Source organism: Oreochromis aureus, linkage group 10, assembly GCF_013358895.1.
Source record: "Oreochromis aureus strain Israel breed Guangdong linkage group 10, ZZ_aureus, whole genome shotgun sequence".
Taxonomy (NCBI): Eukaryota; Metazoa; Chordata; class Actinopteri; order Cichliformes; family Cichlidae; genus Oreochromis; species Oreochromis aureus.
In genome coordinates, this window is record NC_052951.1 from 3386027 (window position 1) to 3412492 (window position 26466).

The following is a 26466-nucleotide window of genomic DNA, read 5'->3' on the forward strand; positions in this document are numbered from 1 at the left end:
TCTACATTCTACACAGGCAGCCTGGCAGGCCAATGTGAGCCAAAGGGCACCCCGGCTCAATGGGGCCACAAGGGCTGACAAGAAAAGACAAGCTGAGATGCATCTAGCTTTATGCCTTGAGGGCACACTGTAAGTGGGCGCTGGGGAAGAGGCAGCCTTGACATGGGGTATTGCGCTGCGGTGATGACTGGTTCACTGGCTGCCTGCAATGTACTGAAATAATTCCTTTAGCTGCACAATTGGCTTGGACGTGAAGCATGATAGCAAATATAGGCCTGCACACTGGAACAGTGGCTTAGTGCAAGTAGGCTAAATAAACACAATGAGAGTCAAGGGAACTTCTTTGTTTCACAGTCACACTTTTAAATGGTCCAAGGGTTAAACTGGTCTTAATATTTCTCTAAAATTCATTTAGAAAAAAAATAAGTGCTGACTACTTTAAAGCCAGCAAAGTAGACAACATACCAACATTGATTAGTGGAGTGTGGAAAACAAGGCTCATACTTTGTTATACAGGGAGTGCAGAATTATTAGGCAAATGAGTATTTTGTCCACATCATCCTCTTCATGCATGTTGTCTTACTCCAAGCTGTATAGGCTCGAAAGCCTACTACCAATTAAGCATATTAGGTGATGTGCATCTCTGTAATGAGAAGGGGTGTGGTCTATTGACATCAACACCCTATATCAGGTGTGCATAATTATTAGGCAACTTCCTTTCCTTTGGCAAAATGGGTCAAAAGAAGGACTTGACAGGCTCAGAAAAGTCAAAAATAGTGAGATATCTTGCAGAGGCATGCAGCAGTCTTAAAATTGCAAAGCTTCTGAAGCGTGATCATCGAACAATCAAGCGTTTCATTCAAAATAGTCAACAGGGTCGCAAGAAGTGTGTGGAAAACCAAGGCGCAAAATAACTGCCCATGAACTGAGAAAAGTCAAGCGTGCAGCTGCCAAGATGCCACTTGCCACCAGTTTGGCCATATTTCAGAGCTGCAACATCACTGGAGTGCCCAAAAGCACAAGGTGTGCAATACTCAGAGACATGGCCAAGGTAAGAAAGGCTGAAAGACGACCACCACTGAACAAGACACACAAGCTGAAACGTCAAGACTGGGCCAAGAAATATCTCAAGACTGATTTTTCTAAGGTTTTATGGACTGATGAAATGAGAGTGAGTCTTGATGGGCCAGATGGATGGGCCCGTGGCTGGATTGGTAAAGGGCAGAGAGCTCCAGTCCGACTCAGACGCCAGCAAGGTGGAGGTGGAGTACTGGTTTGGGCTGGTATCATCAAAGATGAGCTTGTGGGGCCTTTCGGGTTGAGGATGGGGTCAAGCTCAACTCCCAGTCCTACTGCCAGTTTCTGGAAGACACCTTCTTCAAGCAGCGGTACAGGAAGAAGTCTGCATCCTTCAAGAAAAACATGATTTTCATGCAGGACAATGCTCCATCACACGCGTCCAAGTACTCCACAGCGTGGCTGGCAAGAAAGGGTATAAAAGAAGAAAAACTAATGACATGGCCTCCTTGTTCACCTGATCTGAACCCCATTGAGAACCTGTGGTCCATCATCAAATGTGAGATTTACAAGGAGGAAAACAGTACACCTCTCTGAACAGTGTCTGGGAGGCTGTGGTTGCTGCTGCACGCAATGTTGATGGTGAACAGATGAAAACACTGACAGAATCCATGGATGGCAGGCTTTTGAGTGTCCTTGCAAAGAAAGGTGGCTATATTGGTCGCTGATTTGTTTTTGTTTTGTTTTGAATGTCAGAAATGTATATTTGTGAATGTGGAGATGTTATATTGGTTTCACTGGTAAAATAAATAATTGAAATGGGTATATATTTGTTTTTTGTTAAGTTGCCTAATAATTATGCACAGTAATAGTCACCTGCACACACAGATATCCCCCTAAAATAGCTAAAACTAAAAACAAACTAAAAACTACTTCCAAAAACATTCAGCTTTGATATTAATGAGTTTTTTGGGTTCATTGAGAACATGGTTGTTGTTCAATAATAAAATTATTCCTCAAAAATACAACTTGCCTAATAATTCTGCACTCCCTGTAGAGAGTGGAGGCGAAAGGAAAGAGTTTTTAGAGACCACACTAATACACTGAAAATATGCTGCAGTTCTTGCAGACGACCACTCTGTTACCCAGTGAATCTAACCTGAGCCTGACTGTAGAACTAACAAAAGTACAGATTTTTGCAAAAATGTCCAAGGTCTGTTACAGGTTTGCACTGTGTTGAGAGTTCAAGCAACAGGAAGTGATGCTGTGACAGCACGAGTCTCAGTGTGTAACTAATTCCCAAAAGGTATCAAGAGAACTTTCAGAATTACTTGCAGACTTTTTATCCTGTACAAAGCTGGGCCGGCACTGTTATCATCCCACTCTACACTACAATTAGTTAAAAAGAAGAATTTATTTCTTCACTGAAAAATAAGTCTTTGTTAAAGATTAATTTCCTGATCAAAGACAGCAGAAAAGTAAACTGTTTTGAATTTAGATGAAAGTCTCTTTAAAACCCGGCCCCTGGAGGATTCTGTGCTTGAGACTGCTCCGCGACCATAAGACCATTTAGCACTGCACTTGAGTGAAGCTTCATCACTGCGTCTGCAGGCATTATGATGTCTAACAGGCTTGATTGGTTTTAATTGGCCCTGATAAACACTGAGTGGCTGTTGCCCGCCTCTGATAGCATCTGTTGTGGATTGGTAATGAATTGACTGAATAGCATCTGTTTTGTAGGTAGAGATGCTTGACTGTAAATGACATAAAAATCATTCATTCAAGCCGCCATCTGCAACCAGTTTTCAGACAGGACAAAAAGTGATTACTACTCAAATAAGGAAGCCTATGAGAGAAAAACAAACACAGAGTGCATGTGCACACACTTCCTCTCCCCCGGCAGAGAGCGTGAGCAGTTTCTACTGGCTGTTAGTGTAGTGTTGGTGCTCATCCTGCATGATGCATGGTGTATTATGACGAGACATGAGCCTATGCACAGACACTCATAACAATGAAAGTGCCAAGCTAAGACATCACAATAGATGCAATTCATTTCCCAGGCAGTCCACTACAATAGCGTGGTGGAGTGGGATCTATCCAAAGCACTGCATTAGCTGCCTGGCCCATTATTCTTTAGTAATGGCTGCACCGCTCTGCACTGTATCAGTGCCTTTACAGTACAGTGTGCACACCTTTGTGTCAAATCTCTGTCTTTGTGTGGGCTTATGAGCTTGTTTGCTCACCTGTGTCCCACACACACACAAACTGACAGCATCTTCACCAGAAATGTTTCTATGCTTACATATGTTAGAGCTTCTCATTCAATCTATTGATTTTCTGCCGTTTGTTTGCCAATGCATCAAGCCACGTGTGGACGGCCAATAATACAGAGTGAAGATCATGCCGTCTGTCCATCACGTGACTGGTCCAGCATGCGTCAGCTTGTGTGCCTCTCAAATTGGCTCCTAAGCCTCTTAAGTGCTTGCCACTGTTCAATTAGTGTAGGCTGGTCTGAATAAACAACATAAAGGCAGCACACAGAGTACAGGACATCACAGATTCAGACATTGCTGTGGACTGCACCGTCTCTGTCAAGCACAGGGAGAAACTATACGGGTTAATGAGCTCATTGTCCGCACACAGACACACGCGGGATAGAGGCTGAGGTGTGGCTCCCTTGGCACCCGGGGAGATTTGGGTTACTGCACAGAAGAGGCACAAATCAGGACAACTATCACAACAACGGGCAGATGCTTCAGGAGCACAGCATGCACCTGAGGGGCTGCAGACATAAAGAAGACAAAGACAAATAATCTGTTGTATAAAAATCCAAATCTTGCAGTGTGTTTGACACATGGTATAAATAATGTGGTTTATATAACGAGTTCAAACCAGTGAGTTAGTTTCTATACTGTGTTAGAAACTCTGCTCAAAATTGTAATCCGAATGCAGTGACTAACTAAACGTTTGTTTTATTTATCGTCACAGTTTTCTCACATCTAATCCAACATCCAATGTTTTTTCCATAAAGATTTTGACCTTTTCACACAGTTTGACAAATGAAGATATTGGGTTTACGATGCTACAAACCTGTAAGGTTTAACTTGACAAAGTTTAAGTGGAGCTGGAAGTGTAAGTGTAAATGAGAACGCTACAGTCAACAAATGATTTTTCCTCCTTATACTTCTCTGGTGTTTCTGGTGGCTATCAATGTCAAATCCACAATATACTAATCATAATGATGATCAGTCTGTAATATTGCTTATACAACTCGATGCTCTTGTAAGATACACACTGGACTAGAGCATGCACTTTGCAAATGATGATGTCATGATGTCCCGAGCTTTGAGAATTTCAGAAAACCAAAAGGGGCAGGATTATTTAGAAACTAGCTTTTCAGCTGATGATTTAAGGACATTTGAGAGATAAAGGAGTTGTGTTCCAGTTAAAGGTTCAGATTTTTACCAAGTTCAAGAACTCTGAGGTCTGAGGAAGGTGTGCTAAAAAAAATAAATTAAAAACAAAACTTCACAGAGGTGTGAGGATTCAATATCAATAAGAAAATTCAATCGTGACTCACACTCAAATGGCCTAAGACACCAAACCGCAACTATACTGAGAGCTGGTGCTTCTGTGCACACTTGTCTATGAGGCAACATGGTGGGCCTCAATCAGACAGAAGGGGTCATAAAGGAGTTGGAGCCTATTTGGCTGTGGCTGGCAGACAGTTAGACACTCAGCAGGGAATACCCTGCTCTGGCTTGATAAGAGCCGTGGTGGCAAAAGCAAAAGCTTTATCTAACAGCAACCAATCAAAATGAGCGCCGAGCCGCAATAAAGCAGTTGGAGCTCACACATCTACAGACACATCCACAATCACCAGCTAAAGTTCAAGTAACTGTACTTTTTGGTAAAACTCACATATACATCATTTCTGAGGTTGTTGTTTGCACCTTGAAGGAAGCTCTTAATTCCTACCATTTCTGCAGGCTGCTTTCAACATCTCTCTTTCTGAGAAGATGCGCTGGAATAATTTATGCACTCTCATGGTTTATTAAATAGACTTTCAACCTCAAGAGGGCAGCATTCCTATTAAAAAGTGTATTATCTAAACAAGAACACAAACAACTCAGCAAATAGTTAACATTTTCTTCTACTTACTAAACTAAAGACAAGAGGGAAGACATATAGGACACAGAGATGAGGAGAAAAGACCTAGATAACCTATTCCTTCTTCCAACCTCCCTTGCTGTATTCCACAGCCCTCTTTTCCACATGGCAGCTCTTGCTCGCATGCAGAATTCAGGGATTAATGGAGGGGAGCTAAGTCCTTGGCCACACAGCAGATAAATGCTGTACTTTCTCCAAGAGATGTAGTGGTGGAGGCTGTGTGCGATGCTTTCGTGGGATTCGTTCAGGCAGAAAGCACAGCGCAAGCAACCGTGGTGACATTTTTCTGGTGGCCTGACTGACTGTCGAAGTTCAGCTCACTTAACCTTTGTGCTTTAGCTTTAACTTTTTGTTTTAATGCACAAGCAGCCAGTGCATGAAGGAGGAGAGTCAACAGGACAAAAACCAAACATGTCAAATTTGCATTCTTTGGCTCTAATAGGTGCTGTCGTCCTGTCAGACTTACTTTTGACATTGAGGTACATCGACTTGCTCACGTCAGCCCCGACATCATTGCTGACTCTACACAGGTAGAAACCGCTGTCTTCTTCCAGCACGTGCTTGATGAGCAGAGAGCCGTTGACCAACACTTCAATCCGAAAGCCTGAGTTGAGGGGGATGGGTTTAAACTGTGGGACCCCAGCGCCTGTCAGAGAAAATACACAGTTTGTCAATAATAAACCAAAAGTACTGCATGAGGAACTCCAGTTTGCTGTTCACGGACTCTATGCTTCTGCTGAAGTCTCAATGAAAGGCTTAAACCTTTACAGATAAAAACATTACATTTCGTACATTTTATTTACACTGAAGAAATAGTAATGCTTTGTTTTATGGGTTCAAATGAGCTAGTGTTAGTCTAGTACGGTTTGAGTACCACATAGGATCTTATGGACACATTTTTTTCCTTTTTTATAATTAAGCCTATACTGTAAATCTGAATGCTCAAAGCGGATTAAGTTTTCAAAAGAGAAATGGTGGTAAGGGACAATAGTACGGCATATGTTACACAGTAACACTAACATTAAAAGAGGAAAGAGTCTTATAAATACTGAGATTGTGCAAGCTCATAATTTTTCATTCATACGTAAGTCCACTAACCCCCACTAGTGGGGTTAATTGGTGAATCTAAATTGCCCATAGCTGTGAATTTGAGAGACCCATCAAGGGTGTCCCCCTTCCTTCACCCTTAGCAGCTGGGACAGCCTCCAGCGCCCCCCAAATGGTGGACGGAAAATTAAGCTGGGAATACACTGTGCGATATTTGGCCCATTTTGAGACGATTTTTCAGTCGTGCGACCGTTTTGGAGATCAGCCCGAGTTTCGCCTTAATCGTGTGTCGTGCATCGTGTAGTATACATGGGCTAACGAGAAGCGATTAACACTTCACGACCAGCTTCCGATCAGCAATCGTAGCGTCGCCAGAAAATCAAACCTGTCTGAAATCCTGTCGCCCCTCGTGAGGGTATCAACGCAGCCTCTCACACTGCGCACGCGTAAACACAGAAATGGAAGCAAAAAAGACGGAGCAGCACGGCAGTGCAGCGTGCAATCTGGACACAAGCGATGGAGGCACAACTTGTAGAACTTTGGAAAGCTCATCCGAGGCTTTTCAATGTGGCCTCACAAAATTATCACGACCACAACAACCGTGAAAAGAGTTGGATGGACATTGCTGCTCAATTTCAGCTGCCTGGTCAATGATTTTCATTAGCAATTTAGCAAAGTTGATGGTGGTGTGTGTGTGTCTGTGTGAGTGACAGACAGTGAGGGAGAGCGAGAGACAGATTTTGTGTTATAAGCTTCATGTTATGGACGCACATTGTGAGCACTCAGGTCGCATCAGAGCATCGGGCTGTGAGACTCCGCATCGTGACCCACGAACTTCTAACCTCTGCGATTCAATCGTACAGTTTGAGCAGGAGCAGAATATCGCAACTGAAAAAAGTGTATACAGCTTTAGTCCAATGGAAGATGAATAAAAAACAAGTCACTGTTATTTTATGTGTTTATGTTATCAAAATCTTAGAGTTCAGAGATCTCAAATCACTAAAAACACGTCTTCTTGCTCTGCAGCTGCCAGTTTAACTGAAAGAATTAAAAACTATAATTATGCATTTTTTATCTTATATCTCATATCTCAAACATTGCTGTTGTGTCCAGCTGGGCTGAGATATGTTACACGTGAAGTACCACAGTTACATAATTTCACACCCACTTCCTCGTTACAGAGAAACACAAAACTATTCCTTGAACCGCCGCTGCCGCTACATCTCGTAACATTTGTTTGGACTTGAGGCAGGACTTTTAATGCATTCATCCTCAAGGCTGTGGACATCGTATTAGGTGTGCTGGCAACAGAGGATAAGCTTGCTGTAGGTAAAATAAATAAATAATGAATAAATAACAATATTTTTCAATGCAGCAACTCTTATCAACTCAAGAGAATGATTTTAAAAGTGTTTGAAAACATGTAAAACATCCCACACTTGCAACAAACCTCAGGGAGACAGGTGTGTAATCAATGTGTGCGTAAAATCTGCAGGTTTACCTTTAGAGTATTCCCACTGGATCGTAGGAACAGGATAGCCTTCAGCTGAGCAGTTTAGTATCACTGCTTTCCCATAGATGCCATCCTGGTCTTTAGGTTGCACCACAAATTTGGGAGGAACTGCAAGTGAAGAAACCTTACTGTGAGATCTTTACATCTAAAAAGTCACGGTAACATTTCAGTTCAGAATGGGGAAAAAGACCAAGTGAAAGTACAGTGTGGTCCGCAAACACATCCACTTCCTTAAACTCCTGAGAAGTGCAGCCACCCCACATTTCTTTACATTTTCCAGGAAAATGGGAAATAGGAACAGTGATTTATATAAATGTGTAAACATACATAAACGTAAAAAAGTTTATACAATTCTCACAAGCTTTAGAATTACTAAAGGGCTAAAGCAGGAATGTCAAACTCATTTTATATTGTGGGCCACATACAGCCACACAAACCTGCCCAGAGGGCCACTTCTGGGCCGAAGACATTCTGAACTCTTGTAGGCAAGCTTTTTGTAGTTTCTTTAAGCAGTCGTCTGGGAAAGTTCTCCCGGCTTCTTGAAGGACATTCATCGATTGTCTATGGATGCTGGCTGCTGTTTGTTCTGTTCTCTATCAAGATGATCCCACAATGTGCAGCGTTTGAGATCATTGATACAGTTAGGTCCATATATATTTGGACAGAGACAAGTTTTTCCTGATTTTGGTTCTGTACATTACCACAACAAATTTTAAATGAAGTAACTCCGATGCGATTGAACTGCAGAATGTTGAACAAAAAGATTGCATAAAAATGTGAGGAACTAAAGTGTTTTAACACAATCCCTTCGTTTAAGGGGCAGTTACCCTGTATCGGGTCCCCAGCCCTTGAACACGTCAGCTCTCAGGCAACACTCATGGACTCTTTTCATAGTTTGGAATGTTTAGTGTTTTGTGATTCTCATGTGTTGTTGTTTAGTATCTATCATAGCACTGCTCTCGTTAATCCTAGTGTTGTTATAGTTCATGGTAATCAGTTTATCATTGTGAAACTCAAGTGCTTAGTTCATAGTGATCTTTATTGTTGTTAAATCAAGTTCCTTAGGTTGAATCTCCAAGGACCTCGTGTGTAGGTTTAGTTAAACTGTTGCTTCCTTCACTCTCTGTAAATAAAGTGTTGCTTTCACTCTTTCTCCGTGCTTCCGTGTGCTGTCTGCACTTGAGTCCATACTTCTGGTGGCCACTGGGCCGTGACAGCAAGATCAGGTGACTGACTGGTCCATTCAAGTATATTTGCCTTCTTTGCTTCAATAAACCCCTGGGTTGCTTTAGCTGTATGTTTTGGGTCATTGTCCAACTTTATTAAGAAACGCCACCCAAGAAATTTGACTGCATTTAGCTGGATGTGAGCAGAGAGAATGTCTCCGAACACCTCAAAATTCATTCGGCTGCTTCCTGTGTCACATCATCAATAAACAGTGTCCCACTGTCGCTGGCAGCCATGCACGCCCAGGCTAACACACTGCCTCCGCCGTGTTTTACCAATGATTTGGTATGCTTTGGATCATGAGCTGTTCCACGCCTTCTCCATATTATTCTGGTAGAGGTTGATCTTGGTTTCATCTGTCCAAAGAATGTTTTTCCAGAAGTGTGCTGCCTTTTTTAGATGTCCAATCTAGCCTTTCTATTCTTGAGATCTTGTACCTTGCAGTGAACCGTCTGTATTTACTTTCATGCACTGTTCTCTTTATGGTAGACATGGATATCGATATACCTACCTCCTGGAGAGTGTTGTTCACTTTGTTGGCTGTTGTGAAGGGGTTTCTCTTCACCATGGAAATGATTCTGCGATCTTGAGTTCACCGGTTCTTTCAGGATGTACCAAACTAGATTTTGCCACTCCTAATATTGTAGCAGTACCTCAGATGGGTTTTTTTTGTGTTTGCAGCTTAAGGATGGCTTGTTTCACGGAGAGCTCTTTTTACCGCATGTTGTCTGTTCACAGCAAAATCTTCCAAATGCAAGCACCACACCTCAAATCAGATCTCTATGCTGTACATAACTTTTTATATAGCTGTCTGTCACTTCTTGTTTTGTCCACCGCTTGAAAAAGTACAAATTTATACCCATCAAACTGTGTTATCTTTGGCAGTTTTTATTGATTAAACTGAAGATAGTGTGCTAAGTTGTCTTATGTGTATAGACACAACACTGGTTACTTTCCTTGATTTTTTATGCCCTCTTTATGCCTGAATGATTCATAGGTCAGTGTTAAGTAGCTTAACACACAAAAGCATTCCTCTGACAACGGTCAGGCACAAGGACTGGACCAGAAATGAGAAAATAAGCAATCAGTGTCTACAGAAACATCTGAATGACTTTCAGAAAGCCTGGAGAATTACTGCTCAAAGCCACTTAAAAAAATGTACAAGAAAGTCTGGCTGCTTGCAAGTGAAACATAAAGAAATGAGGGGTGGATCCAAACTTTTCCACAGCGCTGTACTTCTGCAAATCACCCATCTCTCGCCTCCTCACCTCGGACAATGAGCTCACTCCGGTGTTCCACAGCAGCAGCCTGATTCCGTGCGATGCAGGTGTAGTTGCCGTTATGCATCAAGGTGAGGTTAGAGATACGCAAGGAGCTGGTGAAGTCTATGTTGTCTATGGTAACGCCCAGGCTGGCCGGGATTGGCCGACCATCCTTCTGCCAGGTGATGAAGACGGGCTGGTCACCAGACATAACCACACAAGGGACGAAGACTCGCTGGCCGATGGAAAACCGGGGAAACTCAAATGGTTGGATGGTGGGTGGGACTGTAACAGAGACAGGAATATTGCTTCAGGCCTGCGGGTTACAGGTTGTTTAATTTCAGCCAGAGCTACTCAAAATCACTAACCACTCATGCACATTAATAATCAACACATTAACATACTATATACCGCGGCTGAGCTACTTTACAAAGCACTCCCATAGCAACTCATTAGTTCCAATTCTCTCTTTATCACCTTATTTTCCACATTAAGCTGTGATTTTTCAGGAAAGCAAGAAATATTTTATTAGCTCACCCCATGTGGAGCAGCTGAAGCCTCTCAAAACATAAGCATATAGCATTCACTCTCACTCGGCTCTCTGGGGACACTGTAGCCATCGTGAGAACCAGATGCTTTGAAAAATTAATGATTTAAAATAACATTGGAATAAGCAGCACTTCAGCGCTTATTTAATTCACAACAAAATAGGCATAATAGGCTCCTGGGGATTCCCTCTCGGCAGTGGTGGAATGCTAAGCAGCTGAGAGGCAAATTAGCCGAGGTGGAATAGCAGTGTCGCTTTGTCTATGCTGTGTGATTTCCCCCTCAAACACTCGTTAGCACGTCAAGACCAGCCAGAGGGGGTGGTGTGTGGGGGGTGGGGATTGGCCCATAGGACAGTTCAAATTATGCTGCGTCACTGAAGAAAGAGAGCCATCGGAGGTTATCATCATCTGGCTCTTCTCAGTCCTGCTGCATATTCAGATGAGCTCCAGATAAGCTGGCTGGGATGATGGAGATGGTGCCTTGCTATCAGTGATGGGAGTGCTTTTTTCATAGGTAGTGATATACAAATATCACTCTGCATATCTGTGTTTTCTGCAACGAGGAAAGGGGGCATACACCTCCGATGGAAAGGCACTACGGGGTCAGTGTGTACACTGATAAAGCCATTCCCTTTGAATTGCACAGAGATTAATGACAGCGTAACCACAAATGTATTCTGCAAACACAGAGTACAATACAGTACCGTACAAATGCGAATGTACATCTGGAACAAATGGCCCCAGCTGCTTATTGGCCTCGCAGATGGGTAAACATGATGATGTCGCACAGCTAAATGAACTAAATCTTGTTTTATTGGACCAAATATAGAACTAGTCCCGTGCTGTCTGTCTGAAAATCAATTAGACTGTTTCATACCTTTCACTGTAACATAAACGCTCTGGTGTGTGGACAGCTGTGGCTGCACCAGCACATTACACGTGTATTCTCCTTCATCCACCTCCTTCTGCACGTCAAACAGTTTCAGGGTGCCGTTGTTCTCGAAGGCCCGCTGCCGGTGGTTGTACGGCAGCAAATTGGAGTCCTTGTACCACTTGATGGAGTAGTAGGGGTAGCCAATGACACGGCAGTGGATGTACATGTCCCGCCCAGCGATGGCAGTGAGGTTTTTCATTGGTCTGATGCTGGCAGGCCCTTGAAGGACACATTGGAGAGACAACTCTCTTAAAATGATTTTGAGGTGGTTTGCGGTGTGAAAGCTAGCTTTTCTGTGTTTTGTGTGTTTTTAAGACACCACAAAGTTATACATGCCTCAATTCACTCTGATACTGTGACATAAAAAATGACCCAGATGTGCAAAAGGGTCACATACTGCTCGATTAAGTGAGAAGGACCGTAAAACACAAATGAGACTAAGAATCATCACAAGGTGGACCGTTCTGCTGTTCTGTTCGTGTCAAATCCTGCTTTGCCAGATTCAGGGGTTGGTGCATCTTTCTGTTTGAGACTGTAGTGAATATTACCTTTCGCTCCCACCTCTTTGGTGCAGGCTGTGATTGCTTCTGACAAGCATTAGAGTCGAATGTTCCCTTTCTCCACTCATGAAGCTATTATCAAAGCCATTACTCACATTGCCGCCTTTTGTGCACACTTGTGAAAAACCAACAGAATAACCAATAGGCTTCCATAGCTCAGTGTCTATCAGGGAAATGGACTATTAGGTGTCTCTTTAAAGCACTGGAGAAGACAGTTTAACTAGGCTCTGCAGTGTACTTGGAATACAAGCGTATCCTGGGTTGCTACTCTCTTTAGCACGATTAAGGAGCCAATGACGTGAGAAGCAGTCATTACACGTTCTCCGCGTTGGCACCTGTGGAGATTTATCTTCATTGCTTGGCTGCATTTGGCATCCATGAACCCTCGCTTAAGGGCTGGAGGATCGCCCTATTTAGCCCCACAACATGCAAGACTGAGCAGCAATCAAATCAGACCAATCAGTACAAAGAAAGCAACATTCCCTCTCTGCAATAGAGAAATAATAATGTTCTGGAAAGCACGGCAAGCTTGAGCGCCCCAGTGTCACTACATGACAGCAGCAATTCAACAAGCCATGTCCCTGTAGAGTGCATATAGCAGTACAGTCAACAGTAATAACTGTCCTGTTATAGAGATGGTGAAATCCAAACGCAAAAGCCCAAAAAACTGGAAAAGTGAAAAGATAACAGGAAAAGCATCTTCTGGGCGTCTTGCTATATTCTGAGGAGAAACAGAGCCAAGCTATGCTATCAGACTTAAAAGTACGTGAAAAGCTAGAAACACGACAACATAATAAAACCTCTTTCATCACGTGCACTTTTAAAGTAGCCAATCAGAAATGCGTCAAAACAGAGTGACTCAAGGCATGTCAATGTGTATATGTGATGGTGTGTTGGAAGAGTTGATCTGACAAGCACCTCTTACGTTTATTCGCGCCTGGTAGGAAACGGTCCCAGCTGAGTTGTTGCAGATGCAGCGGTACACTCCTCCATCGGGGACCTGAGTCTGGCTGATGTTCAGATGACTCACCACGTGGCCCTCGGCATTGGTGTAGTAGGAGATGCGATGGCGGCTGTCCCGTACCACGGGCTCATCGTCCAGAGTCCACGTTACCCGCGGCTCTGGCGTGCCCTTCACTGTGCACGACAATGACACAAACTCGTTGACGTTGTAGACCTTCTCGCTGAACGAAGCCAGAATTTTGGGGGTGCCATCTGCACAGAGGGAGAAAATTCACACAGTGATGTATATTTTGCTGTTCCCCTCATAAGGGATGCATGTCAATTCCTAGCTGATTCTTTTTAATGAGGATCATGTCCAAATCTGCACTCCTTTTAGTGGAACACATGCACATCTCCAGTATAAAAAGCAGTGTCAGAATGAGGAGCAGATTAATCCAGCTCCTCTCTGGCTCCACAGCATTATTGATTATCAATATTCCCCTTATATTACCGTGGTTATGGGAGACACTGCAGCAGCAACCAGCTCATGTACAGCTCAAGGCTTTTCAGAAAATCTTATAAAACAGGGCTAGGCCCTGTAGGATTGAGATTCACACAGCACAGTTTTGACTCACATTTGCATAGATACACACAATTCCTGTGCACACAAAACCAAAATGGTGCACATGCACTGCTCCCACCCACACGTCTCACTGTGAATTCTGACCTTCCAGTATGACTTGAACAAAGTCTTGGGCAGACATCTTGCCGTGTCTGGCGAAGCATTGATAGGCTCCTCCATCGCTCTTGGCCATGCCAGCCATGACCAGGTTCTCTCTGTTTTGGCCTGTCATGCGGACACTGTTACTAGGGTAGATGAGTTCTCCGTTGCGATACCAGGACAGCTGGTACTCCTCGGAGCCCGTTACACCGCAGGACAGTGAAACCTGGCTTCCCACGCTGCCCTTCACCTTCCGCGGACTCACCACGACCTTGAGGGGCTCTGTAGTTTAGTGGAGGTACCAAGTTATCATCATTAGATAGATAAAATGTAAACAGCAAAAAAAATGGTTCATGCTTCACACTTAAAAAACAAAAGAATCTGCCTCTTTTGATTCATTGCTCCATAATAAAAAAAACCTCCACAACGCCTTAGCACCATCACAAGGGCACTGACCTTTTACCTGCAGCCTGCCAACCACCTCGGCATTGCCGTAGCCATTCCACACCTCACACACATACGTCCCTGTGTCACTGGGCTGGGCTCTCTCTATGAGCAGGCCTGTCACACTCTGTTTGAAGCGCGAGTCTGTCTCCAGCGGTCGGTTGTCCTTTAGCCAGCGGTATTTGGGTACAGGGTGACCAGAGGCCTTGCAAGGGAGCTCCACTCGATGAGATGCCATCACCTCGCGACGCTCAAAGCTATCCAGGATGTGGGGTGCAGAATTGGTCGGATCTGCACGGGAGACAGATTTAAGTTACATTTTTGTGCAAAGATTTCAAGTTCAAAAAGGGTTAAATGCAGCACCAGGAGTTAAAAGTGGAAAAGTGTTTAATCGTGAACTCATGAGTAGCCAAAGTGTAATGGCTCTAGTCCCCCCCGACTTCTATCCTGAAGTCCTCCCCCAAACTGAAAGAGTTCTCATGACCTTTACTGCATGTCACCCCCTCTTAAATTCAAGGGTTTTTATCCTGTCACCCTCTGTTTAATTCAACTGACCAACATGGTTTTTTTTTAAAAGCTCACATTTATTTCCATATGGTCCTCTCACATGTAGTCAGTGTTTCTGAAGTCACACTAAATCAACAGCAAACCCTATCTTACTGTGTTATGGTGATTCCTGTCCTTATGTCTGTTTACTTGTCTTGTGTCATTTTATCCAACAGTGTGTGGTATCACCAGCTGGTATTTGCAACGCATTAACCACATTATTCTAAGCTGAAATCAAGGCAACAGACTGGGACGTTTTTATAGGGTTTACCTGCTGTTACTGACATATGCTGGGGCCGATGTGAATGCCATTATGAAACTATTATCAGTTCAAACACACTGCAGTATTAAAACTCACACACTGATTACCTAAAGCTTTAAATATGATACTAGGAAAAAAATCCCATCGCATATCAGCTGTTGGTTGTTGTTATGCAAACAGCTGTATAGTGTAAATTTGACTCTATTTAAAGCAAAAAAACACTGTTGGTTGTTTTGGCATGATTTCAATTAGTGTGTGCCAGGTAAAGGGCTTAAACCTGCATTCTTTCTTTCTAATGGTCTGACAGATACCAACAACAGTATAAGCTGTTATTGGTATCTTGGTATCTCCCATCACTGTAACAGTAAAAACAGTGAAATCAGCAAAAACTTCATATTACCCACAGTTTTTTATGAATCGTCTTCAAACTACACAACAATACACTAGGCCTTAGGGGACATGAGTACCCAGGTTGGCTAAGCATTTGACTTTGACCTTCAGAGTCAAAGTTAACTTTGAAAAAACAAAAACAATCATATGAAAGGAGAGAAAGCTGTTAAACACCATTGTTATTTTTTCAGTATGATGCCTTACGTCTCAAGTTTTTACAGCTTAAATAAGCCAAAGATTTCAGCCGATTCTGCTCCAGTCAGGGCAAAGATAATAAAATGCACTATTTTAGTATGTAGTGCTTCAAGGTCATAGGTAGGCCATGAAAAATGTTTCATTTGGATCATCTTCAAAATCATCTTCCTAAAGCAATATATTAGACCTTGGGGGACATAAGCACTTTCTTTGTTTGACCTCTTTAAAACATTATTTTTTTCCAATACAACCTGATATGACTTCACAGTGACACAGAAAGATGAATATACTACACAAGATGCCCATATTAACAATGCTGACATCGGTATAAAACATCATAGTTTTGGTGTAGCCCTTGCGTGAAGGCGTACTCTCTGAGTGTTCTTTTTATAAAAATACATTTGGTTGTATCAAATCCAGGAAAACTTTCATGACCTATGACCTCAGTAAACATGTTGGTGAAGAGTTTAATTTTGCGGTTGCTAGTTCTGAGTCACTACTTTCAAGCCTTCTTGAAAACATACTGATGTTCATTTTGTATATTACAGTCCCAGGTAGAGTTAAAAAACAACGGGCCACCTAGTCATTAGACAGAGAGCGTGAAGTATCGTTTCAATTACTCCAAATCAATCTGACTTACAAACACAAAGATGGAGATGGTAAAAACGCTCATCTTATGCATATAATACATATGCAGTCTGTAGTTTTTTGCACCGTCAAACAAGTGACCATTCAACCCAGAGGTACAGCTTAATACACAAGCTACTATATATCAAGAACTTCTGATACCTATTCATTCTAATTTTGGTATCCCCCTCTCACCTGACACAATGAGGCGGGCACTATTGCTCTGTCGGGTTTCTCCGGTGTACTGATGCCGTGTCATACACCTGTAGTTGTACAGCCCGTCTTCCATTTGCACATCCAGAATATACAGGGCTCCCGTGGATGTGATGAGAAACCGTTGCACTGGAAATGAAAAGATAAATAAAACATATTAGGTAACGTTACTTACATATAAAGAAAGCAAAGCAACATCTTCAGTGAACACCAGTAAACTACATGTGGGCCAGTTAGTACCAAACACGTCACTTTCATGTGACCTGTAAGTATAGCCTGTGGTCAGTCAGCGTGATGTTAAACATTCTGGAAAATCTATCTGTGGTTTGCTTGTTCACTGGACGGGAGAGTGCAGGACCTCCTCAGAACGCATTAATCTCACTGAGCTTTACTGTTTGCAGCAACAAGACTTTAATCAAAATACTTATCAAGAAAAATCACTAGATAGATATTAAACCACAGGTGTTTTTATGTTCAGTCAATAAGTTTTTTAACTGTCTCAAAAACAGTTCATGAAAGTACAAAGGATCAGTTGCCTCGGGGTTTTCATCACAAGCGACGGTTAACATTTTGTACCAAACACAGCGCAGCAGTAATAGGTGGCAGTAGAGAAAGCATGCTGCGTGTATTCATTTTTATGCGCTGGAATAACCACCTTACACATTCAAAACGAATGAAATAAAGAAAAGCCAATATTGAAGTCTCTTAGCAAATATTTGCAAGTCAAGTGAGGAACGCAGCTCTGTGTGATTGTAGTCACCAAACATCTGCTGCAGCCCATTTAGCTCAGCTAAATCAGCTCTGAGGCGCAGTGACAAGGCTGTGTGTTGTATAGCGGTGTAACACAGCTCGTTATCATGTAGCTCATCGCTCTCTTCCCTCTCTCTCGGGGGAAACGCTCTGTCTTTCTCTCTTTCTCACTCAGGTTTTCGCTCTTTTTTTTCTGATCCAGACTAAAGCATGGGGAGCCGGGGATCACAGAGTGCTTTGATAAGGCATGGCTGTGCAGGTCGGATGTGCTAATATCATGCTAATGTAATGCTAATTTGTGTGAACACATGGAAGTAGAGAGAGGTAGTCAGTGTTTCTGAGGAGCGATGTGTTCTGTAGCCGGTGGCTATCGGGGTATTTCATGTCACAGATGATGGAGGAGCCCATCTGGTTTGGGCATCAAATAGGGCCGCCGTACGGTGGGGGATTCTGGCAGTATTACTAGAGATATAATAATGCATGCTTTATGGGATGTTGAATCTTCTCATTTAGTCTTGTCATGACACATTAACACAGGTTTATCCTGCTGGCAGAGGCCTTTGCATCGAGCGTGGAAAAGATGTGAAGGTCTTAAGACGATCTCTGAAAGGCTCAAAAATTTAAAAAAACTCCAATTATGGCAAAAATTAGCAAAATGACACTTTGTCCCTACTACTGTCTACATTTATGTAGAGGGAAAAAACACCCAAAACATTTATCATAATTTCATAATTTAGAAATAAATGATTGGTACTGAAGACGGAGGTGTTGCAATAAGAAAGGTGTGAATGTGAGTACAGAGAGAAATGAGGGGAGAAAACAGAGAAAGAAAATGGGGAATACACAGGGGAGGGTGGCCAAGATGCTATTGTGAGCAAATGTTGACCTACATAGAAAAAAGAGACCAGGGCTTCGATATCCTGAAGAAGTTTTTTCCTTCCTCGTGGTTGAGCTACTCAACCAGTGATACAACTGAGAGACACTGGATCCATGTGTGTGTGTGCATGTGTACTCCTTAGTTACTTAAGCATGGAAACAAGCCACAACACATCATCAAATTAAAATGTTGCCAGCTGCAAATGCAGTTGCTTTTTAGGAATGAAATCATTCAGAGAAAGCAAAGGAAAAATTAGGCTACCTCTTCTGCAGTCCCTCTCTCCTGTTTTCCTTCTTTCCCCAGCAACTTTTCTGGCATCAAAAGCTGACAGCCTTATGAATGAGAGGAGCTTCCATTAGAACAGACTGCCTGTCACTATGACAAAAGGCTAGGAAAGGGGAGTACATGCTTTAAATGCACGTGGAAAGAGACACATACACACATGTACGTGGGTTTGTGTGAGCATTTATGGTCTTTAAACTATCTTTGGGTTATTTGTGAATTTCTCAGAGTACAATCTGTCTTATTTAACAGATCGCATACCTCTATACTGTGTGTGCCTCACATTGGAAACACTGCAAATGTCACTATTACAGTGAATGAATATAAATTAGAGAACAGTTAAGATGAGAGGATACACGCATCTGTCTGCTACCCAGACATTATCATTGACATTATCATTGGACTTTCTAGATTGTGAAACCTTATAGTATGTCACAGTATTCAATTAGAAATACAATACATGTATTATTCTGATGGATAGCTACTGCAGTGCAAACCAGCCCTGTCTTAAATATTTGGAGTCAGTTTCTCCTGCACACCACTCCCTGTGTGCTGTCTTCAGTACATCCGGATCAGACCAGGTTGTTCAATGCAGCTTCTCTCTGGCTGACTCTGACTCAATAGCCTGTACACTCAAGAGGCTGATAACTGTTCTACAAGGAAAGACCTTCGTTTATGACATTCAAACACCGAAACAGGATGCCCCCACATTCTACACAGAGTCCTGCACTGTGGAGCAAGCACAGAGTTAGAAACCCAGTCAGTCATCAGGTGATGTTTCTCTCTGAAGTGGCCATAAAAAACACACTTTACAGCGATGGAATTCAGATGTTTGTATGGAAGAGGTGTGCTGCATATAAAGTACTGCAGATGGAAATGATCTGACTGTAGTATTTCTGTATTCTGAATCTTCCAACACTGCTTAATATTTTTTCAGCAGTAGGTAAATGAATGCGTATTAGGTATATATTCAGACTACTGGAAAGAAACAGAAGGTGGTGGTGGCTGGATTTTATTTAAATTACAAGAACTCTTCAGAGTCAGGGCAATAACTGATAGTGTTCTCGATTCTTTGTTAGATTCCATATCAAGAGCTAGCTCGTTCTCACTCTCAACAACAGAATATAGGGCTCGACACAGAGCTGGAGGCCTCTATTAGCATATGTGCATGTCCTTATAACCTGAGTCCATTTCAGTGTACGCTTATACTGCAGTTATCTCATATCCCACTGGCTTGTGCATCTCTATATTAAACTCTTTATGAGCATGTGCTTGTGAGTATACATGTTTCTATGCATGTGTACATGCAAGTGAGTTCAAATGTGTTTAAGCTGTGTACAGTTGCAAGGAGGAATGGTCAATAATAATGATCACCGCTATTCCTTTCTCCTCTGAGTTCAGTCTAATGCATACTAACACCATCTAGCAGACAGCCTTTCCTGTTCTGTCCACATCTGCGTTTATTAGTGTATATTCCAAATCTATGGCTTCACTTCACCCCAGGTGGCTTCCACCAATATCAGCCATCTCCTCTTCCCTTCGTCACCCCATTCAGCTGCTTTGGCATCATCAGTGGCACAAACACAAGCCCTTTTCTGTGGCTGCAGACTCAATAGCTTCAATCAATCCTCTTATAAGCCACAGTGAGCCTGTAAGGAGACTATTTGTTCACTCAGACTGGTAGTTTTTGCAGTATCAATGAAACTTAAATTGCTTGTGGGACATAATAGAAACAGCCAGAATTATATTCCTATTACAATGCAAGTGTCACGCTTTTCACCAAGGAGAGTTTGCACTGGGTCAGAGATGTCACCACTGAACACAGGTTAATGTGTGCCAGGGACTAAGAATGAAGGATCTGTGATGAGGTGGAATACAATAACACATGGAGACATAGCTGAGAACTCACATCTACTGAGTGACCTGCCCCAAAACATACACTTAAAACTGTGAGTTGGCATGGCTCTTTCAGTCATTTCCTCCATCCATCCATCAGTTTTCTGCCACTGATCTGCAGTCACGACGCAGTGGTGGTCTAAGCAGAGAAGCCCAGACCTCCCTATCCCCAGTCAGCTCCTCCAGCTCATCCGGGAAACACTGAGGAGTTTGCAGGGCAGCTGGGAGATGCAATTTCTCCAGCATGCCATGCTTTCCACTAGAACATGCCTCGCTCTCACCCAGGAAGCGCCCTTGTCCGATTTGCCTCAGCTGACTTGTTTTGAAGGAATAGTAACTGAACTTCTCACCTTATCACTAAGGCATATCCATATTTTGGCGGAAATTCATTTCTGCTGCTCATATGGGTAGTCTCATTCTTTCACCACAACCCAGAACTCATGACCATTTTTTTGCAGCTAATAATCATGGCTTCAAACTTTTAGTACTAATTCTAATTCCTGCTGGTTCACAGCCAGCTGCACACTGCTCAAGTGTGAGCTCAAGGTCACCACCTGATTAAGGCAATAGAGCCACATCATCTGCAAAGAGCAGAGATGAGATTCTTACAGCACTGAGCTACACCTGATATTCTGTGCATAAAATTCTAAACAAATTTGGTGACAAAGGGAGCCTTGGTGTAGTTCAACACTAACCCGGAACAAGCCCGACTTATGGCTCTGTATAACACCAGCTCTCACTGGACTTGATTAGCTATCACTGGGAATGTACAGGGACCGAATGGCCCATAGCAAAGGAGCAGATACCCCATGCTCCCAAAGCACTTCTTGCAGGATCTCCTGAGCGACATGGTTAAATGCCTTCTAAAAGTCCATAAAGCAAAAATAGACTGGTTGAGTAAATTCCCACGTATTCCATGACCAGGACGAAAACAGCATCGTTCCTTCAGAATCCAAGGTTCGGCTAATGGACAGACTCTCCTGAGTAGTGTGACTCCCCTATAATTAGAGCACACCCTCTGGTTCGCCTCCTTAAAGATGGGAATCACAACCACAGTCTGCCAATCCAGAGGGACCTCCCAAGGTCTCCATGTTGCAGAAGTGTGCCACCAAAGACAGGAACTAAGAGTGCATCCCATCCACCAAGGAGCTGCTCAGTGACCTTAATTATAGTAATGACTGAGTTACCCATCCTTCACAGACTCTGCTTTGCCTACACAAGGCCTATCAGTGGGATTAAGGAGACCTTCAAACTATTCCTTCAACCACCTGATTATCCAACTAAAGTTTTGTTACATGGCCTTATCAAAATGCCAGTTTCTGCTTCAGCTACTGCCAGACCTGCACTCTGCTCTGTGGCTGCACCTGTTAGCCGCCTAGCTGCCTCCAGTTCAATATTATATAATTAAGACATGACTAGGGAAAAATTGAGCGATAGAGACAAAATAAAAGATCAAGTGGGAAAGCGCACTTCTGGGATACAACCACTCCCTGTCATCTAAAATGACTTACAAATTAGCTTACAGCTATGTGCTTCCAGTGAAGAAGAAAACTTTCATATGCTAATTCAGATCATGGCTAGGCAGGCAATTATCAAAAAAGTGGCAGCGTTGTCTGTCTGACAGATCTCCACAGGAACCCCGGCCTCTTTTCTCTGTTTCTTACCGAGCCTTTCTCAGATCAAATATGCTGCTCTAAAAACAGATAGTGGGATAGTAATGTGAAGATACTGTGACACTAAAAATAAGTGCAAATATAAAGCTAGCAGGGACTTTATGACATCTGTTTATATAGTTGTAGACCAGAGTTTTGCAAAAAAAAAAAAAAAAAAGTAAAAATAAATGGTATAAAAAGATATTAAATGAAGCTGCACTACAACTTTTTTTAACAGAAAAATATAGGTTCATTTTCTTTCTCCATGACCTTGAAAATCTCAATCTATGCTCCTTTGACTCCTCTGAAGAACTCTGAGTCATCTGTCCTGATCAACACCCACAGTCTGAACACCACTGATGGGAAAGCAACCGAGTCAGCTAAACAATGCAGACAAAAATTGCTTCCTCATCACTCTGCTGGCAGTGTCCCCAATGGGCAACTGTCTTGGAGTGTATTAGTGAGTGGAATGTGGTCTCCGGAGACAGCCGAGCCCTACAGTGTCACCGTAACCTTGACCACTCAAAGTCACACAGCCTGATTTAAAATAAATAAATAAAAAGATAAGCCAGGCTCGTTACACAGCCGAAGATTAACCAAAGGTCAACAAAGTCTTTCAGTTAGGATGCAACATTTGGAAGTGTGGAGGATTGAAATGAAACAAAAGCAGGCACAAGACTGACTCTGTGTTTTAGAGAATATCACTACTGCAATGGTGACTGCAGATTTGCATTTTCCATAGAAAAACTAAAGCATGGCGTGCATGCACCATCTGTTCAATAAAACTGCAATTTTCACAAAACAATGTTGTGTTAATGTATGTGAATGTACAGGAATCATCACAAAGGCCCCTTTAAACTATAATTACTTTTAAATAAAAAACACTTGTCTTTTAATAACATGTAACTGTGGTGATAATCCCACCATATGTTGTGCCTTATTGTTTCCCACCATGAGAATGTCACACAGTGACTGGTGCCAGGATTGCCAGTGTAGTCTGTAATAATGAGTGTATGATGAGCCCAGGAGGGCCTGTGTTGTAATTAGGCCTGGTCACTGTTATTGGCAGAGTGACTCCAAAATGATCAGGCTGGGATAAGCATCTCTATGGAGTGGGGGGACCCCACCAATTTACAGCCCCTCTAATAAAAGTCATCTGTCATTCTTGCAGGAGGCACACACTGACAGCTGCTGCGGTTACCATGGCAACATGCTGACCACCATTCACTTAGCAAGCACTATTCCCAATACTGTAAATGGTGGAGATGTACAATCATGCACATATACTGTCCAGACCAATCTTTCAGGACTAGATTAAAATGCATACACAGTTCTTCTGTTTACTAATACTACCTCCCTCTTCTGAAGGTCTGACTGTCCTGTGTACTGTTTTCTCTGATATCTTTCTTTCTTTATCTCTGGGATTTGTGATTTCAGGCTAGATAAATAAGACAGACTTGTGTCTTCCTACTTGTGTCAGTGCATGCAGTGATAAATAACATAACTTGGTTCAGATCCTGAATATTTTTAGCCCTTCTCTGACGAAATACTGTACACTTATAAGTATCACCTCACTGACTTGGCCTTGCATAAACAGCAAAAAATGCATGTAGAACATTGTAACATTTAGAACACACTGGCTAGTATTTTGACTTCATGGCTGCACACATAGGCTTTAAATTAAATAAAAGAAAACGTCAGTCAAAATGAAAAATAGTCAGCAGTTGTAATTAAAAGAAAATGTAACAATTCTTAAATAATTTAAAGTTGCTATTTAATTAAGATAAAAAGAAGATAATTGTTAGAAAGGAAAGTTTCTCAGGTCAACATCTTTCTGTAGTTACAGCTTATTAAATATGGGAAATGTATATTTTTCTTTGTGTTATTGGGCAACTGAAACATTTAAGACATCAATATATATGTATATATATTTTTACTTCAGTACTGAGAATTACTTTTTAGACTAACAGTTTGAGTAAATGCAACCACTCTGTATTTCGGTACACCGTGTATCTAACGAAAAATGACATGCTCACAATGCATGCTATGGACTGCACTTTCTTAGATTTCTTACAAAAATATGCTGTATAACTTTGAGAAAACAGATGGATTCCTTGGCCTTGGCTAAATACACGTGTATAAAAATGAAGATCAGCCGTCTTCACTCGGAAAATTCAACCTGAAAATTTAAATTAGAAATACGTATGTTTTCATTTTCTGGAGTAGCTGCTACCTTTAACCTACACACACATATATAAAGGGAAAAAAGGGAAAAATATTTTTTCTTCTTCTTCTTTTCTTGCTAGTATAAGAAATAAATCTCTTTCTACCTCCCATAAAGAGTCGAGTAAATTTGGGCGTTGTAATTATATATACACAAAATAAACACCTTTTCTCATTTCTCATCCCACCTTGATTAAAAACTTAAAGCAGCCTATCCTGGTCTAAGCCAGATCTTCCCACTACAAAGTAGAGTCAGAGTGGGGGGCTGAGCTTATTTATTGCCGATCCTAATCATCAGCAGCATCCCTCTGCTCATTAACTAGACACACAGTAGCCTCAGGCTAACAGCCTCATATGTCAGCCAAAGAAAAAGATGTCATCTTCTGCTTGACTGAATAAACTGCTATTAAAACTGGATGCAAATAGGCACTGAACGACACTCAGATCAGGAGGTAGCAGGCGAGCTTAAACCCTGAGGTGCTCAGCCTCATTGTTGCCCCACATTTCTCAGTTAAAATGCAGAGACTCTGGGTGCTGTCTGTCTCCAGACTTACAAGGCATCCAAACTCCCTGCGGAACAAAATGCCACAAAAGTGTTTGTTCACTTGTATGACAGTAAGTAGTTTACACTACTGGCTGTTTGCTGGGAAACTATTTGACATCTAAGTTAAGGTGAATATATTAAATGTTTCTGAAATATAACACAGTAGACGCACGTGGAAAACCATCATGTCAACCTAATACGAGAGCAACAGTAGAAGCTATCGTGTTGTCCATTATGCTCTACTGTGCCTATATTCGGCTCAACTGGCTGTACGGTTGTATAGACAGTCCAATGAAACTCTATCTCCCCAGATCTAAACAGAATCAAACAAAGCGCAGTGGAAGAATGGAGTGTGTTTGTACAGGACTTATTTGGCAGACACTGACGTACTATGACTGGATGTCTCTTTTCTCCATCAGACTGTTTTGAGGCAGCTGCGTGAGTATGTTTTTTCTTCTTCTTTTTTTTCTCCCCATCAAACAAATGTTTGTCTGTTGAATCAAAACTGAAGAGGGAAATCTCATCACAATAGCTTTCAAATCTGTGCCTGCCTCTGTGTGTGTGGCTGTGTGTGCAGTGCAATTAGCCAGTACTGGAGTTGAGCTATTAAACCTCTGATGGTTGTGTGTTTACAATGCTATCATTGGCCTCTCTCTGGCCAGCGCTAAATGAGCCAGTGTTGAGCCTCAGCTGTATAATCATGAATATTCATCTCTCTGTCTGTGAGAACCCCCAGTGTGTGTGTGTGTGTGTGTGTGAGGCACTGGCAGGCATTAAAGAAGCTATTACTATCTACTCATCACAATCCGTCACTTTGTCTGGATAATAAGTCAAGCTGACAACAATTCTGCTTAGCGCCAAACCACCACCAAGACAGGCTTTGTTCTGAGAGCAAAGTTTAAAAAAAAAGAAGGAAAAAAAGGAGAACAGCCTTTTTCTGGTCCAAGAGCTTCAAAGAGCAGCAGATCAGGGGTTTCTTGGTGGGTCACAAACAATGTCATGCCTTTATTTTTCTTTTACTCATGTTTGATGAAAGCATTGGATAAAAGGGGGGAAAGAGGAAGCGCTTGAACTATCTTTGCAACACCTGGGGAACAGAAATGCTGTCTCCCACTGACACACGCTTGTTTGTTTACAGCGTGACGTAAATAATGCAAATGTGCATTCTTAGTGTGGTTATTAATTACATTTCCTAAGTGTGAACAAGACAATCCTTGAAGCCCTTGCTAAACTGTGATAACCTCAGTGGCTAAAAGAGTTACTCCCACGGTGCCATTCCCCTGAGACCATGGCACAATATTCCCGTTCGTGGAAAAAGAACTTAAATACAGCCCTGCTTGGCGTTTCATGGTAATTTGCGGTGGCAAGTGGAGCAGGCAATGCTGCTCTGTGAGTAAAGCAGAAGGGGCAAGAGGAGGATTAGATAATCAAACAGTGTGCCACTTTAAATAATCTCTGGATCCTCTGGGGGAGGTGAGACTTAAAGCCGGAGCCCTTCTGCTTTAATTGTCTGATTTTCCCATCATTACAGTTGAGAGCCTCAGTAATTCAGGCTTATTAAATATTCAGGAACCACACCGAGGAGGACGGAAGGAGGGAGTGATGGGACAGAGATAAAGGTGGA

General features: G+C 42.3%; 1 protein-coding gene across 1 annotated transcript in view; it reads right to left on the bottom strand.

The window, feature by feature from the left end:
• dscama (Down syndrome cell adhesion molecule a) overlaps positions 1 to 26466 on the bottom strand; it is a 106819-nt gene that overhangs the window by 22927 nt on the left and 57426 nt on the right. Inside the window, exons 4-11 of the mRNA XM_039618899.1 lie at positions 16601 to 16747; positions 14398 to 14676; positions 13948 to 14223; positions 13197 to 13493; positions 11662 to 11937; positions 10243 to 10521; positions 7736 to 7855; positions 5654 to 5833 (exon numbers count right to left, since the gene is read on the bottom strand). Coding sequence (XP_039474833.1) covers positions 5654 to 5833; positions 7736 to 7855; positions 10243 to 10521; positions 11662 to 11937; positions 13197 to 13493; positions 13948 to 14223; positions 14398 to 14676; positions 16601 to 16747 — 1854 coding nt within the window. The remainder of the gene's footprint in view (positions 1 to 5653; positions 5834 to 7735; positions 7856 to 10242; positions 10522 to 11661; positions 11938 to 13196; positions 13494 to 13947; positions 14224 to 14397; positions 14677 to 16600; positions 16748 to 26466) is intronic.